This window comes from Aythya ferina, assembly GCF_964211825.1.
Source record: "Aythya ferina genome assembly, chromosome: 2".
Taxonomy (NCBI): domain Eukaryota; kingdom Metazoa; phylum Chordata; class Aves; order Anseriformes; family Anatidae; genus Aythya; species Aythya ferina.
Window position 1 is genome coordinate 69,159,395 of NC_140297.1, and position 14,600 is coordinate 69,173,994.

The window sequence follows — 14,600 nt, forward strand, 5'->3', positions numbered from 1 at the left end:
TTGGTTCTCTTATGCAAAGAATGTTTTACTTAGAATCAAAGTACTTTTACATTTGATAAGGGTATTAACAGAATACTCAGAGATAGCCAATACATATCAGGCTGTTGGATAAACCATGATATTATTTAGTTCTTTTTCTATTTCTTTGGTATTTAGTGGACCTGTCTTGCATTTTTCAGAAAATCTTGATGTTACTGACACAGGAGTCAAAGCCGGAACCTTCAAGCAGTCTACATTAATACTGAGATTTGTGTGTGTGAAAAAAATGTTGTTTGCCATTCCCTCCCCCCGCCATTTTTCTTTCCACTTAAAGTAGATTAACATATCCTTCACATGACCATCTTTTCTGTGTGGTTTTCTGTGTGGCATAAGATGCTTAAACATGAAGAGCTCTTGTGAATCCAGAGGTTGCTAGTCAGAAGGAACAATGAACATGTTTTCTGCCGCCTTCTTCATTGGGTGTTCATACTGTAAAGAAAAAATAGGCAATGAAGTTTGAATAAGCTTTTATGTTGCATTAGACAATAAAATGCAGAGAGGTGAAGAGAATGTTTAACTTCAGCTTTTAACTCCCAAATACCTAGCCTGGAACAAGGCACTGCAGGATGAGCATCTCCCATGATGTGACTGCTCCTTTCTCAGCCCTGCTGCTCTGTGAGGGACCCTTCACCAGGAGCAGTTGTAGTAAGGAAATGCCTGCACCCTGAGCAGCTTAGGGCTTGTAATAGAAACTTATCCTTAAAGAGCTACACAGGCCACTGATTACACTAAAGCCAACCCACAGATAATGGAATCCCTCAGATAAGAACCCAGGAGAAGTATTACTACATGATGGTTCCTGTCACAGTCACACGCCTAGAATGGTTTGGGCACAGCACCTACTGTGGTGTTCTGGATCCTGGATTGTACTGGCAAAGCTCCAGGTTTCCTCACCCAGGGCTGAGTCAGCAGACTGAATTCTGGAAGAAAAAGTAAGCTTGTATAGTTAATCTGTGATGAAACTTAGTGATATTTACCAATAAGAGTGAACCTTGGGATTCCCCTTTTGCAGCTTCTTGCTGAGCACTTGTACCAACAGCATTTTATTTTCTTTTTTAAATACAGAAAAGGATCACCTCCTCTGACCCCTATTATACACAGACATGACCTGAGGGTTCATCCCTTTCCAGAGCCTGGTACAAGTCTCTTGAGGTATGAGCCCACCCTACACAGCTTCCCATGCAGGGAGTCCCCTACTGAGCCCTAGTCCCAGTTCACAGACCTCACAAGACTGCAAAGGCTCCATCAGCAAACAGAGCAGAGGTGCCATACCAGCTTCAGGCTACTCCTTTTAAGTAGCTACTTCTTTAACTTGAAGCCATCACAGGACTTGTGAGCAGGCACAACTGACAGCAGATGCGTACCTTTGATTCCGCTGGTTGAAGAGAGAATTCATTTTGAGTAACTGGGTGTTCCAGAAGTCCTAAGAAGAGCCCCAAAGAAACCCCAAATTACTTTGGAAGGGGCACCCCTGCAGGCTGGCACAAGAGGAGTCATACACACCATAGCATCCTTCTCCATGTTTGACAAGATTTGTGTTTCCTTCTCAAGGCTGGCAAGCTCCTCAACAACAGTCTTCTGGAAGGTGTCCAGCTTATTCAGTCTGACAAATCAGAGACAAGTTTTCAGGGATCAGCAGCACAAGGTGACTGAAATCCCCACTCTCTGCTTTGGACATCAGACCTGCCTTTAGGCAGAGGCACGTGTCCTTGCTGGGCTTGACAGGGAAGTCTTGTTCTCAGGGCACACAAATAGCTTTACCACGCCAAATCAAAGGTGTAGGTTGGCCAAACAACCTTCCTCAGGTAGCAGCACAGAGGCTGTATGCTCTGAGGCTCAGTACACAGCATACAATAAGTTTCCTCACGCAATTATTAAATAAAGACTATGATTATATAAAGACTATTATTTAATAAAGACTATTTTGTACCCTACTTCATCTAAATCCTGCAAACAACATGTACAGAGGCCAGATAGATTTGCATATGTCAAGTTATGCCTGTATTTTGCCAATGACAAATCCATAATGGTTGCACCTGATTTTGAATACATCTCCAATCTGATAAATCTGACAAGCCAGAAAGCAAAAGGACCTGTTGAAAGCCCCATCAGGTGAATACACATGAAGTCCACTGGCTGACATTTGTTTCATGCACAGAGACAATCTACTGAAATGGGTCTATAACAAAGCTGGAATAAGTAACCCCTTACTTTTATTCTCACCCAGTTCACTAACAAAGTTAGCCGGGCTTGTTTGTTCACTCTCTTAAAAACACAGCAACAAAAGCTATTAAGTGTAACAAGAGGATTTTTAACAGATTTGCAAACAATGATGACAGCAAACAGCACTCTCTGGCTGTCTACATCAGCCACTCCTAAGTCAAGCTTTCTTTGTATTGACTAATCCATCCTCTCTGCCCTGAGAAGCAGGACAAACCACCAGAACTATACATCTGAAACTCCACTTACAGAACAGTTAGAGGCACACAACCTTTTCTGCCTTAAAAGCTGTGAAGATCAGGCTCTGCTACAAAGAGGCATTTCAATTTCATACCAATCAGAATTCACGTGGGGCCAAAGCTGTTTTCAGCCAGCAGCAGACAGCTCACCTGCGCTCGTGTATCTGGTTCAGCAGGACAGACATGGTCTCCTCAGAAGTCTTCAGTGCGTTCTGGGCACGCATCTCCATCCTTTTGTACCTGGACTAACCACAGGATGCACCATCAGGGATGGGCAACAGCCCAACCCCAAACCTAAAAATCCGGTTTGCAAAGCACTTCCCTGGAGCACACGCTGCCCCATGGGGCGTGCTCAGCTGAAACCATCCTAAGTCAGATTTAAACTAGAGGGAGATAGCAAGCAGCACTTTAAACTAAAGGGAGATAGCAACACAGGCAAAATGGTGTGAGCATGAACTGGATTTGTTCAGCCACACTACTCACACCAACAGATCTGTGTAACCCATGTGATTTCAGGTCAGGATCCTGCTATCCAGCCAGCAAAAAAGTGAAGTTCACTAAACTCTGACACACTTAGCAGCTGCACAAAGCCAGGTCTTTGTTAGCACCACTTCAGATCAGCATGAATACAAACCATGTGTATTTTCATCATAACCGACTTTTAAGCGCAGCCACATTCAGCCTCAACTCAGCAGCTAGTGCCAGAAATTAGGTGTTAGAACCTAATGCCAACTCAAAAAAAAAAAATCACTGTTACAGAGTGTCAACCCACTATAAGGCTGCTCTGACACATCTGGTTTGTTTAAGGCTTTTAAAATACACAAGATTCATGATGGGCCAGACATTGTCCTCTCATGTTAAGCTTGGTTTAATGCTGACATGTTACAGCTCAATCAACAGTAACGATTAGTTACACACACTGCATGTCAGGTACGTCTAGACTGTGGAGCAAACCAACAAGAATCACCAATACATCTGACTGTGAAACCACCACCACCAAACCACTGCACTGGAGGGAACCAGCATGTCCTTATGGATCCACACGTTGTACTCAATCAGTGCATCCTGCATTGCTTTCTGTTTTCCATTATGAAAAACCTCTGTAGGTTATTCTGAGCTAATGAACTCTGTGATCCAAAATTAAGTTTTCCTATGCCTGATATTTGCCCCTTGAGAACAAATACCAATGGCTACAATTTAAGTGTGCTGCCACTCTGCTGGGTTGGTCTTCAGAAAAATCCATTCTTTCTGATGAAATAATTTTAAACACCTAAACAAGTATTACATTCCAACACAAAAATTAGAAAAAAGGAAGAACCTAATTAAAACCTCCCTTACGAGTCACTCCTTGCCCTTCCTCTAGGGCTTCTGAGAGCACAGGGGCTGTGCAAAACACTTAGAATAGCTCCAGGCTAACAGCTACTGCAGCCAAAACTCTTGGACATGAAATATAGATTGAATATTTGCACCAATTGTTGAAAGGCAGTTGTGTTTACTATGAGAACATTTCACCCATGTTGTACATGTTAAGAGAGCACACATTACCCAGAACAGTTTCTTTCGTTGGCTGATGAAGCTTTCAAATGCAGTAATCATCCCTGAAGCAACAGTATCTTCATGATTTATCTCAGAATAAAATACATCATCCTCATCTTCCATTTCCTGACCTACAAGAAAGTGTATGCTTGGTAAGTACTTTGCTGGGGGTCTTAGTGGAAAACACACACACACGCTACCACAGGGAGATATAAAAATTAATATTCATTAGAGTGGAGACTTGAGGATTGCTCCTCTGGAGCTCACAAACAGGAAGGAAAACAGCTTAAAACACAGTTGGAAAGTGGGAAAGACTTGTTAGCAAGCAGTGTTGAATAAGAGGTGTGATACTAACCTACTACAGAGAGCAGCACATTTACAAGTAACTATGCAAGATGATGCCAATAGAGGTCAGTTATCCAATAATCAAAGTTAGTTTGTCCATTATCTCTGTGCTTTCTATGTTTTTAAATAGCTCTGGTCAAACAATAGTCAAAAATACTAGAAAGCACTACCACTACCAGGCAGCTTCCTGAGTGCATGGTGGTTAGGAACACCAAATTTCAGTATTCACTCCTCTAAATGTGTGGCATCCAGTAAGTGCATCACAAGATGTGCCTTCTGCTACATTTTGCCTTTTGGAGAGGATACCCTCCCTCCGTATACCTCTCTGCAAGCTTCTGCACAACTGATTTCTACCACCAAAAAAGAACAGCTGGAAACACTTAAACACTTCACCTTAGAAAACAACCTTGCTTTACCTAATTGGATCTCTTCTTTCTTCTCATCTGAATCAAAAAGTTTCTTTGGTGTACAGGGAGCATCAGAGAACAAGTGTTTTGTTTCCTGACTGTAAAGCTTGGGCTTCTTCCCAACAGTGCCACTTAATACATCTAAAGAGAGAAGAGGTTTCAGTACAGACCGGTTCTTTTGCAGAAGACATGTAGCAGTATCTACCAGGTACATAAGCAAAAACCACCACTAGAATTACCAATGCTGAACAAGCAATTTTGTTTTAGGGTCTAGCATCAAACTTACACATGACAGAACACAAGACTTCACCAGCAAGTCTTTTCCCCTTGCAAAAGCAGTCAGCCAGACCATCTAGTGCCATGCAGGCAACCGGAAAACTAACATGTCCATCTCAAAGATGATTTAGTTTCCCACTTGTCCCACTACTCTAGCCAGAAAAAACAAAACAAAACAAAAAAAAAAAAACTCTTACCCATCTTCTACCCCTTCTCTCTTCCAGCCCAAGCCCACAATCTGTTTATACTCATTTGTTCTTAACCTAGTTTTAGCTGTTGCTTTAAAAGAAAAACATAAGTATGGAGAGAGATAAACTAATTGCACCCATTATAACTGAATTCCAGATCTTCAAAGCCTTACCACATGATTGCTTGTAGCCCAGGAACAACCTTGTTAACACAGAGCTGGATATGGCAGCATGTATTTTAAGTAAAACATAAAACAACAGAATATCCCTCCTTAGTCTGACTGTCCATTTCTCTGAGCTCATTTATGTGTCTATGGTTAAACAATCACCTCTCTGGATTCTCCACTGGGCAGAAAACAGGAAAGTGGTCAAGCCCAGGACAAGGGGTCAGTGAGGCCATGAGGAGCATGCTGCTGCAGCAGCAGATAAAGTTAGTACATGGAGTAAGTGTTCATGTGCAATCACAGATCACACCTGACATTTCTGAACATATCCCTACTTCTTGCCTTTGCATAGCATCCATTTTTCTCCAACTATAAGACTGCAGTAAATGGTGGTTAAAAAAAAAATCGCCAGCACTTATTTTCCCCCAAATTAAGCAGAGGTATTGATGGGGTGAGGGTATATTCTGCAAGTGCTGAACAAGTTGTGCACATATTGGGGAAGCCAGCCTATGAGAAAGAATGCCTTTTTCCAAAATGGAGGTTTCAGTGACTCAGTTTGTTGTCCCAATGTTAACTGTGAAGTCTACAGTCTCTCAGAGCTACATCAGCCTCATAAGAAATAGGATGACAAGTCTGTTGTTGCTTAACTTCCATGAAGTTCAGTAGTTCCAAACACAAAGACACTCTGCTGCAGTTTTGAGCAAGGCTGTGCAAGTTCAGTCTCAATAAAAGAATTAGTAAATACCAACATTACCTAAAAACCTTACAGCTGTCATAAGCATCAGTACAAATCACCATTTACCAAGAGCTTCATACCTAAGAATACAGACATATACCACTATTGTAAAGAAAGTCTATAACCTCCTGGGATTTTTATTTTATTTTTTTTTATCATTATTCTTCAAATTGAGGTTGTACTGCATCTCCAAGTCATTAAAAGTAAATTTGGGATTTATTCTTCCACTTATTTCACATATTTACTCTCAGGCAACTAGTTTGTAAATCCCCATGCTCTTACCAGCTGTGCTAGTAGGTCTCCTGTGAGCAAAGGCAGGATTTAAGAGTTAGCAATCAGTTCAGGAATTTACACAAAACATCCCACCATAGTCCATATCACAATATGGACAACAGAAATGGAAGGTGTTTCTTGTGCACAAAGCATCCCTCAGATACATAAAACCTCAGTGCCTTCACGTCTTTGAAAGAAAAGAACCATCAGCACCCCTTCTACTTTTTAACCAGTTCTTCTATATTACTGAGACTAACGTACCTGAGTCCTTCCGCTTAAAGTTTTCTTCTTCTTTTATATTATTGTCAGATGCATTTTGAAACTTCTAAGAAGAAGAAGATAATCAGAAGGTGCCCAGTGCTGCAGGCAAGCAGTCGGGTTTGCAAAGCAAAGAAGCAAAATGAACCGATACACTGCCTACAGGCCAGAAGTAGGCCAAGAGCAGATCAGGAAGAGCTCAAGCACTGCATACAGCACCTGTGTTGCCTTCTCCTCCACATCAGAGAGGCCCTCAGCAGATGTATCCAGGGACAGTGGTGCCACTTCAGGCTCCTCTGAGAGCACGTCACCTGTGAAAGAGTGCAGCCAAGCAACAGAGGCAGGAGAGGTTGAGTCCTGTGTTGTCTAGACACCTGAATTTAACAACAAATATAGAAAAAAATACAGCCATCCTTCTCCTCTGCCTATCCACACATGCACAGGGAGCAACATCTCAAACTCGGTCCAAAGTTCGCCTTGTTTCTGGCTGCCATCACATTCCCTTCCTTCACCTCATGTTGCTGCTGGGTTGTTCAGGTTTACAGAGCAACACCTAATGCTGTTGCCCGGTCCAGCAAGAGCACTGGTGTTATGGTTTAACCAGGCTGGCAGCTCAGCACCACATGGCAGTTCGCTCACCCTTCACCCTTCCCCCTCTAGGGTGGGGGAAGAGAATTAAAAAGAAATGAAAGCCTGTGGGTTGAAATAAAGACAGCTTAATAGGACAGGAAAAAAATGAAAATAATAATGGTAAAGTAACTACTACTACTACTGTGTCCAAAAAAGTGATGCACAATGCAATTGCTCACCACCTGCCCCGATGCCCCCTCTGTCCTTGAGCAGATGGTCCGCCAACCCTGGCTAGCCACCCCTATATATTGTTCAGCATAATGCCATTGGGTATGGAACACCCCTTTGGCCTGTTTGGGTCAGCTGTCCTGGCTCTGTCCCCTCCCAGCTCCTTCTGCATCCCCAGCCTACCCACTAGCAGGATAGGGCAAGAAGCTGAAAAGTCCTTGGCTTCATGTAAGCACTGCTCTGCAGCAACTAGAACTGTTACCGATGTTACTCTCATCATAAATCCTAAACACAGCACCATACCAGCTACTAGTGGAAAAATCAACTCTATCCTAGCCAAAACCAGGACAGCTGGCAGGAGGAAGAAACTGAGGCAGGGAAAGTGGGATAGTGTAATGTCAGTAGTATGATATCCAGGAAGTCCAAAGCAAAAATTAAAACAAATAAAAAAAAGCAAAACCCCACAGAATCAAAACCCCCACATTGCAGCATGAAGATAGGCTGCTTAACTTTTCAGTAGAAAAAGTTTCGGGCATCACTAGTTTTCCATAACCACTTTATGGAGCAGTCTAAATTCAACCCAGTGGCTGATGTACCATCAGGTGCAGAGACACACTGCACTGGGTAACACCACCTAAAGGGTTTTTGTAGCTCCAGACTGTCCACAGAAATGAATAGTAGTGTAAACACTGTACGTGTCTTTACTCCCAATGAAGCCTCAGACCTACCATAGAAAAAGTGACCATCAGCACTGCAGAACAGAGAGGAGAGATCTTCCAACCAAGTTTGTGCAGAGCTGACATATAAGCCATGGTCTGTATCTGCACTCAGTAGTTGCTTTACGACATAAATGAAAAAAATACCAGTTCATAGGCACACTATATATTAGTATCTACAGATTATTTATTTCAGACCTTAGAAGATAATGCTTGAGCAGAACATTTTTTGTTTGCTTCTGGGAAACAAAACCTGGACATTTAAGTAGAGGTAACAGATTAGCCTGGACAGGGTAAAGTAGAACAAATGCAGTGCATTCTTCCTCCAGAAACAACACAATTTAGGTGCCAGGTAACACAGCCCTTGTGCCCTACTTTCATAATATGTTGAACAACACTAGAAAAAGAAATACCAGCAAGATCCACTGTAGGTAAGTCATCTCCTTTGGAGGTGGACATGCTTTTTTTCTTTAGCATTTCCTTTTGATCTCTTCGGCTTTCTTTTAGCTGGGAGCAGAAAGACAAGTCTTAACATATATTTCCTTTAAACAATACAAGTAATTTAAATTTATTTTGGTGTGGTTTGATTTTTTTTTTGTCATGGAGTTTTGTTTGTTTCTACACTAGGAGTGGAAACTTTAAGTTAGATATAACACATAATGACACCTCTCTCCAACTCTGAAGGAGATCTGTATCTTGAAGTCAGCTGCATGCCAAAGTTTTGCATTTAGCCAGTAGAGCCTAATTTGCTTAGGGATCATGCACAGCTGTTTTTATGAAGTTTCCCATGTTTTCCTACAACCTCCTTGTTTCCCCAGTCTCTGGTGACCAACACAATACCAGCAACATTTAGGCAGCAAATTGGTCCATTAGAACACTTGAGAAGATGGCACCAGCTTATTTGATTCCCACTGTTTGTGTGTTTTGCATACATACTGTTTTTAAATATGAGACACATGAGCATGACAGCTCCTCACCTCCTGGGTCTGGTAGTCACTGCCACTACTTGCGGAAGACACTGGAAGCACTGCAAGGAGAAAGGTTTACCTGGGTACCAACAACATAACAGGGAGCTAGAACTTGTTCCCAGAAGGGCACCCAAAAGGGGAGGATTCCTCCTTCACAAGCCATCACTAGCCACTTCCTCACCTGCAGTTTTATGCATTCACTGTGCATGACACAGACCAAGCTTACCTTTTAATTTTCTCCTCACCCTACGCCTTTTTCGGGTATAGTCAAGAGATTTTGGCAATGGCTGTTTCTGAGAGTCAAGGATCCAGCTCTTTTCACTCTGACTGTTACTTGTTTTTTCATGGTTGCTTCCAGAAAAAAGATGCTTCCTGTAACTAAAGACACTACCAGGAGTCAGTCCTGCTCAGCCAGCTCCCTCTGCCCACCCAGGAAGCTCCATAGCCATTCCCCTTCCTCTCCACCAGCAAATTGTCCCATTTCTTGCTCCCCACAGTAAAACACCCAATGCATTTTAAGCTGCATAAAAACACTGAGAAGCAAACACTTGCCCTTTTCCAGTACCGTTTAGAGCATCGTCATGCTTCATCACCCCCCTTCCCCTCCTGTGTCTAGAGGGGAGCACAGCTCTTGGCAGAGGAAAACCCCCAAATTAGAAAGCATGGATGACCAACTGGCCTTCTCTCAAGCTTGCTCACATCCCCATTTCATCACTCCTGCCAAGTAACCCACACAGACACAAGTCAGACAATTAGGTGCTGTGACAGTGTAACACAGGGGTGCAGAAGGGCACAACCAAACAGTGCTACTGAACAGGCCAGCAGGACGGCCAGATTATTCATGCTCAGCACTATTAGTTAGTTTATCAAATTAAATTACAAAAATCATAAGTTAAATATATTAATAATTAGACTTTGGCATTATTATTGACAAAGAAGTTTCCCTTCTTTGGCTGGCTTCTGAAGCTAACAATTTTGGAATACCAGAACTTTAGCACCTTTCAACAAAATTAGGCTATGTGCTTCAAGGCATCTAACCCCTGGCTGCTTGCTGTAACTAGAATTGGCCAATAAAAAGCAGAGTGCTTAAATATTTTTCAGGAGGTAAACCAGTTGTTTAGGTGCATGACTAGGGAAGGGGACTGCTTAAGAGCTCAATTCATAATATTGTTAAATTAGGCAGAAGTCATTCTTCCCTCTAGTAACTCTGATATTCTCAGATCCTGTTTAAACGTTAGTACCAGTAACATCCATAGAAGCTGTGACAGCCAGGCAAGGAACTATTTCATTGGGACCATCACACAGCTTTCCTGATCCTAACTTAAACTGCTTTAACTGAGGTAGCAAACTTTTCCACTGAGCAAGAAATTGATGGATTGTGCATGTATGATCCTGTACCTCAAATTCTGTGAAGAAGTTTTCTGGCCAAGAAGTTTTCCTTTGGCTTCAGCAACCTAGAAAGAGAGGGGGGATGAAAAAAGTAAAAGTCACGTGTCTTGAAGTTCAGTTACCATGTGAAATAATCTGAAATTAAACTGTATCTACCCAGGCAGATTTTGGAGGGAGTTGTTGGGACACTGGGCAGTATACCACAAAGCACTGTTTCATGCTGACACCCAGTGGCAGTAGTGAGAAGCAGACGGTGTCCAGTTTTATCAGACATTTGGTGTGTCTCATTCAGCATCCCTGAATTAACAGGAAGCTGCAACAGCACATGTGAAGAGGCTGAGAGCCAAAGGGCTTGTGTATGGGAGAGCCACCTCGATGGAAACTATTAGGAGCAAGTTTTTTTTTTTTTTTTTTTTTGCTTCCTGGGAAGACCTGCTCTGGTCAGATGCAAAGCAGGCAGAGTGACTCATTTTTGCTGGATTTTCTAACAGCCTGCAGATGTAAACCAAGCAGAATGTCCAACCAAAGCTTCACAAGGACTAAGTTTAAGCTGGGATTCCCAATGTGCAAAGCATGCCTCAATAAAACAAGAACAGAGGCCAGCCTTTGATCACAAAGATATCCCCCAGCCTCATTCAAGCACCAGCTCAAATTCCTATCGCAAACAGTTGTAACATCACAGTTTCCACCCCAGAACTCATGAAGGTACTGAAGCATTCTCCCCACCTAAATACATATATTATGTATGACACCACAAAGAAGTGCAAGAACCTCAGATTCCCAGTTGCCTCTAACAGCATGTCCACCCTTGCTGCATGCCTGAACCCAAAGTCACTGCTCCCTGGTAGCTGCTGAGCAAAGCTCAGCCCCTAACAACTTCTTCCCTATAGCATTACCTTTTCATGGCTTGCAGAGTCTGAGCTTTCAAAGCCATAGGAGTCCTTCCTGGAAGACAAAGCAACGTATGCATGGCAGCGATACACAACCATGAACAGTCACCCAACTGCACTGCGGGAGGGGGAAATAACATTTAATTTTGGGCTCTATTAATAGCAAACAATTAAATAGTTCATATGCCTAAAAATACTATTTCCTCAGCTTTTAAAAGTAGCTTGTTCCTTTCCTACCTAGTCTCTATTATTGTTTTAATTAATTCTCACACTATTTCTTTCAATTGTAAGTTTTTAATTTTAAAAGAAACATTTATAAAAACAAGTCTGTACATGTTTATGTAATCAATATCTTGTTCCCAGAAGTTACTAATACTAGCACATAGTAGGACAGTCATGAATGACATGAAAGAATTTCAGAAATATTTAAGAGGAAAAAAGCGTAATTCCCTTTTGAAGGTTGTAACTTAACATTTGTTTCCTAATCACTTCTCTGCATGCATCTAAATTTTGTTCTCATACCCTTAATTATCTGAAGTACATTTTTCTTTCTCTAAATGGCAGCTATTTAAGAAATCCTACAATTAGTTCTCAGCATACAGTACACCCTTCCTTTCTCATGAACATAAGAATAGGGAACTGCGCCCTTCTTGGTAAAGCTTTCTAGCAGAAAGAAGCAATGTTCATTTCCAGATGAGGCACTACAGGGAGCAGAATGACCAAACCAAGACTTCTCTATCCCTACCTTCTATTATGTTACTCCTGCATCAGATTTTTCATTCTTACCTACAATCAATCAAAAAATTCATTTATGCATGTCTTCAGGCTAAGAATCCCTAGGCTAAACAAGGATACAAGAAAACACTGGAGCCAAACACTTGGACAGCCAAACCCACAGCAGGGAGAAAGAGCCCATCCTAAAACTCCAGAGCATGTGATACCAAAGACCTAGGGCAATATCAGGAAGGTTTGGGTACTTGTGAAAAAGGTTGCCACTCATAACACAACCCACCAGAGGGTAAGAGGATTATGGCTAGGTAAAGAAAAATGGAAATGCCAACTCGGCATTGTGTCATAGAGGGAAGGGCACTTTTGGCAGACTGGAGTTAGCTTCAGGAACTCTGTTCACTTCAGGAACACACAGGTTCCCAGTGGGACAAGTAAGGTCCTTTTGTCATCTCCTGCTTGTTTTGGTGCCTCCTTTGTTCAGAAAGCCCACCCCATCAGTGCTCCCTCTGCCCCACCCCATTACTGCTAGAAGGGGTCTAAAATCACCTGGGACACCAAACCCCACATGCACTTCTGTGCCATACCTGTCTTCAATCATCTGTTTGGCCAAGCCTTTTTTTCCATTTCTCCTTTCCCTGGTATTGTCCTTCTAAAAAGGAAAAAAGAGTTGCAGGATCTCGAACCACAATATGCAGCCACCTACTAATCCTACAGCCTGCTAGAAACAGGGATAAGGAATGTCAGGAAACATCAACATTTGCACCACTGCAAGCCTATTGTAACAGTCCAGATATAAACCATTTCCTGTAGTTAGTTCACACGAGAAAGTGTGGGAGCCCTGGAGCTGAGGCCAGGGAGACAGTGAGTTGAGGATAAAGAAATAGTTTAAAAGCTCTGAATTCTTATGCAGAGGGAAAGCATTACAAAAACCTTTGAGTAGTGAAGTACAAATGTGTGTATTTTATAGAAACGTAAACCCCAGGACAAATCTAAAATCTGATTTCTCACATAAGCTCAGTACCAACTTCAAAGCAAAATTAGTCTTTTGGGAATTTCATTTCTTTCCTGTATGGCATGGATTTGTTTTATTATTATTTAATACCTCAGCAGAAGTTCTCAAGTGCTCAAGTTGCCTAAAGACATGCAGCCACAGATAGCTCTTATTTACCTGTTTTTCTCTAGCTTGCAAGCTCCCATACCAAGAATATGGAGACAGATCTGTCCTGGGATCATCATTAGAGCTCAAATACAAAGCGTCTTTGTAAACTTCCAGACGCATCTTCCCTTCAGGAAGCAAATCTTTGCTCTTGTAGACCATGTGTAAGGCTTGCAACACGTGAATTTCTCCCATGGAGGACCAGGCTAGCTGCCTATACACCCTGCTCCTGGGCCTGCACACAGCATACCACTGCCATGGTATATACTAAGTAAGCTCAGCTGAGCCCAAATTGCTTGCTTGGGCCACACCATAGTAAGGTTGACAGGCATTGCCTTCTCAGCTCACTCCTGGTGCTAAAAGGCACATTACATCTAGTGTGACATTACATGGGCTCAGGACTGGCTCAGCCAACCCTAGGTGGCTTTAGCTGTGCCACTAGAGCATTTCCTCCCTTACCCCACGTCTTCACTGAGGTGTTCCCCAAGGCAAACATACCTTCGGTGTTGACTCCTCCATGGGTGGTTCTTCTAGGGCCTTCTCACTGGGGAGAAAAGGACATGTGAGGAAACATGGTGCTGGGGGACTACCCATTTAAAGCTCAGATCATCAGTTTATGAAGTACTAAGAAAAAGAACTGGCATCAGTAAGTCTACCAGCCTCAAAGCAGTGCTTTAAAAGCGAAGAAAGCTAACCAGTAGCTCTACAGAGTCTGCCTACTTAACTATAAGAAATGCTGTCCTTCATGGCTCTGAGAAAAGGTATCACTAATGCCAAGGTGGCCTCAAATTCACATGATCTTTCACAAAGATCATGGTCTTTATTATGAATTGCTATGTATCTGATGAGCTGAATATACAGCAGAAGAACTGTAATACAGATGTATGCATACTACATTTGGATTAGATTAATGATGAAACTAAGATGCATCCAAGCCAGGACCTAAATGCTACCCTTTAACCAGTAACTATTCTGAAGTGTTGTAACTATTGGCAAGCCACCTTGATAGCCAAGGTGGCTAAGATTTGATTTTTTTCATTTAGTAACTGACATAGATCTCAAAAATCTCATGCGTTAAAGCCCCAGAGGAAGGAAAACACACCAAAGAAGAGTCCTAGACAGATAAGAAAGAAAAAATAAACACCTTGCAACTTCTGGTCTGCAAGGCGCTTACCTGGTCTTAACTTTTGTCCTTGGAGATAGAGTTTTGGATTTTTTTGCTGAAGGAGGCAAGGAAACTACAGCTTCACCCTCAGGAGCTAAAAGTAAACAA

At 42.2% G+C, this 14,600-nt stretch overlaps 1 protein-coding gene across 8 annotated transcripts in view; it reads right to left on the reverse strand.

The window, feature by feature from the left end:
- Positions 1-14,600, reverse strand: part of SYCP2L (synaptonemal complex protein 2 like) — a 27,716-nt gene continuing 13,116 nt past the window's right edge. For 5 of the 8 annotated variants that reach the window (XM_084511673.1, XM_084511678.1, XM_084511677.1 and 2 more), the window contains 17 exons: positions 14,502-14,586; positions 13,826-13,871; positions 12,756-12,820; positions 11,449-11,497; positions 10,562-10,617; positions 9,390-9,541; positions 9,173-9,222; positions 8,609-8,702; positions 6,901-6,992; positions 6,685-6,748; positions 4,796-4,927; positions 4,044-4,165; positions 2,649-2,743; positions 1,543-1,642; positions 1,404-1,462; positions 879-959; positions 1-468 (listed from right to left, as the gene is read on the reverse strand). In XM_084511673.1, the coding sequence (XP_084367799.1) occupies positions 453-468; positions 879-959; positions 1,404-1,462; positions 1,543-1,642; positions 2,649-2,743; positions 4,044-4,165; positions 4,796-4,927; positions 6,685-6,748; positions 6,901-6,992; positions 8,609-8,702; positions 9,173-9,222; positions 9,390-9,541; positions 10,562-10,617; positions 11,449-11,497; positions 12,756-12,820; positions 13,826-13,871; positions 14,502-14,586 (1,358 nt within the window). In that variant the 3' untranslated portion in view covers positions 1-452. Of the gene's footprint in view, positions 469-878; positions 960-1,403; positions 1,463-1,524; positions 1,643-2,648; positions 2,744-4,043; positions 4,166-4,795; positions 4,928-6,684; positions 6,749-6,900; positions 6,993-8,608; positions 8,703-9,172; positions 9,223-9,389; positions 9,542-10,561; positions 10,618-11,448; positions 11,498-12,755; positions 12,821-13,825; positions 13,872-14,501; positions 14,587-14,600 lie in introns of all 8 variants that reach the window. The other 3 variants (XM_084511671.1, XM_084511672.1, XM_084511676.1) reach the window with 3 other exon arrangements.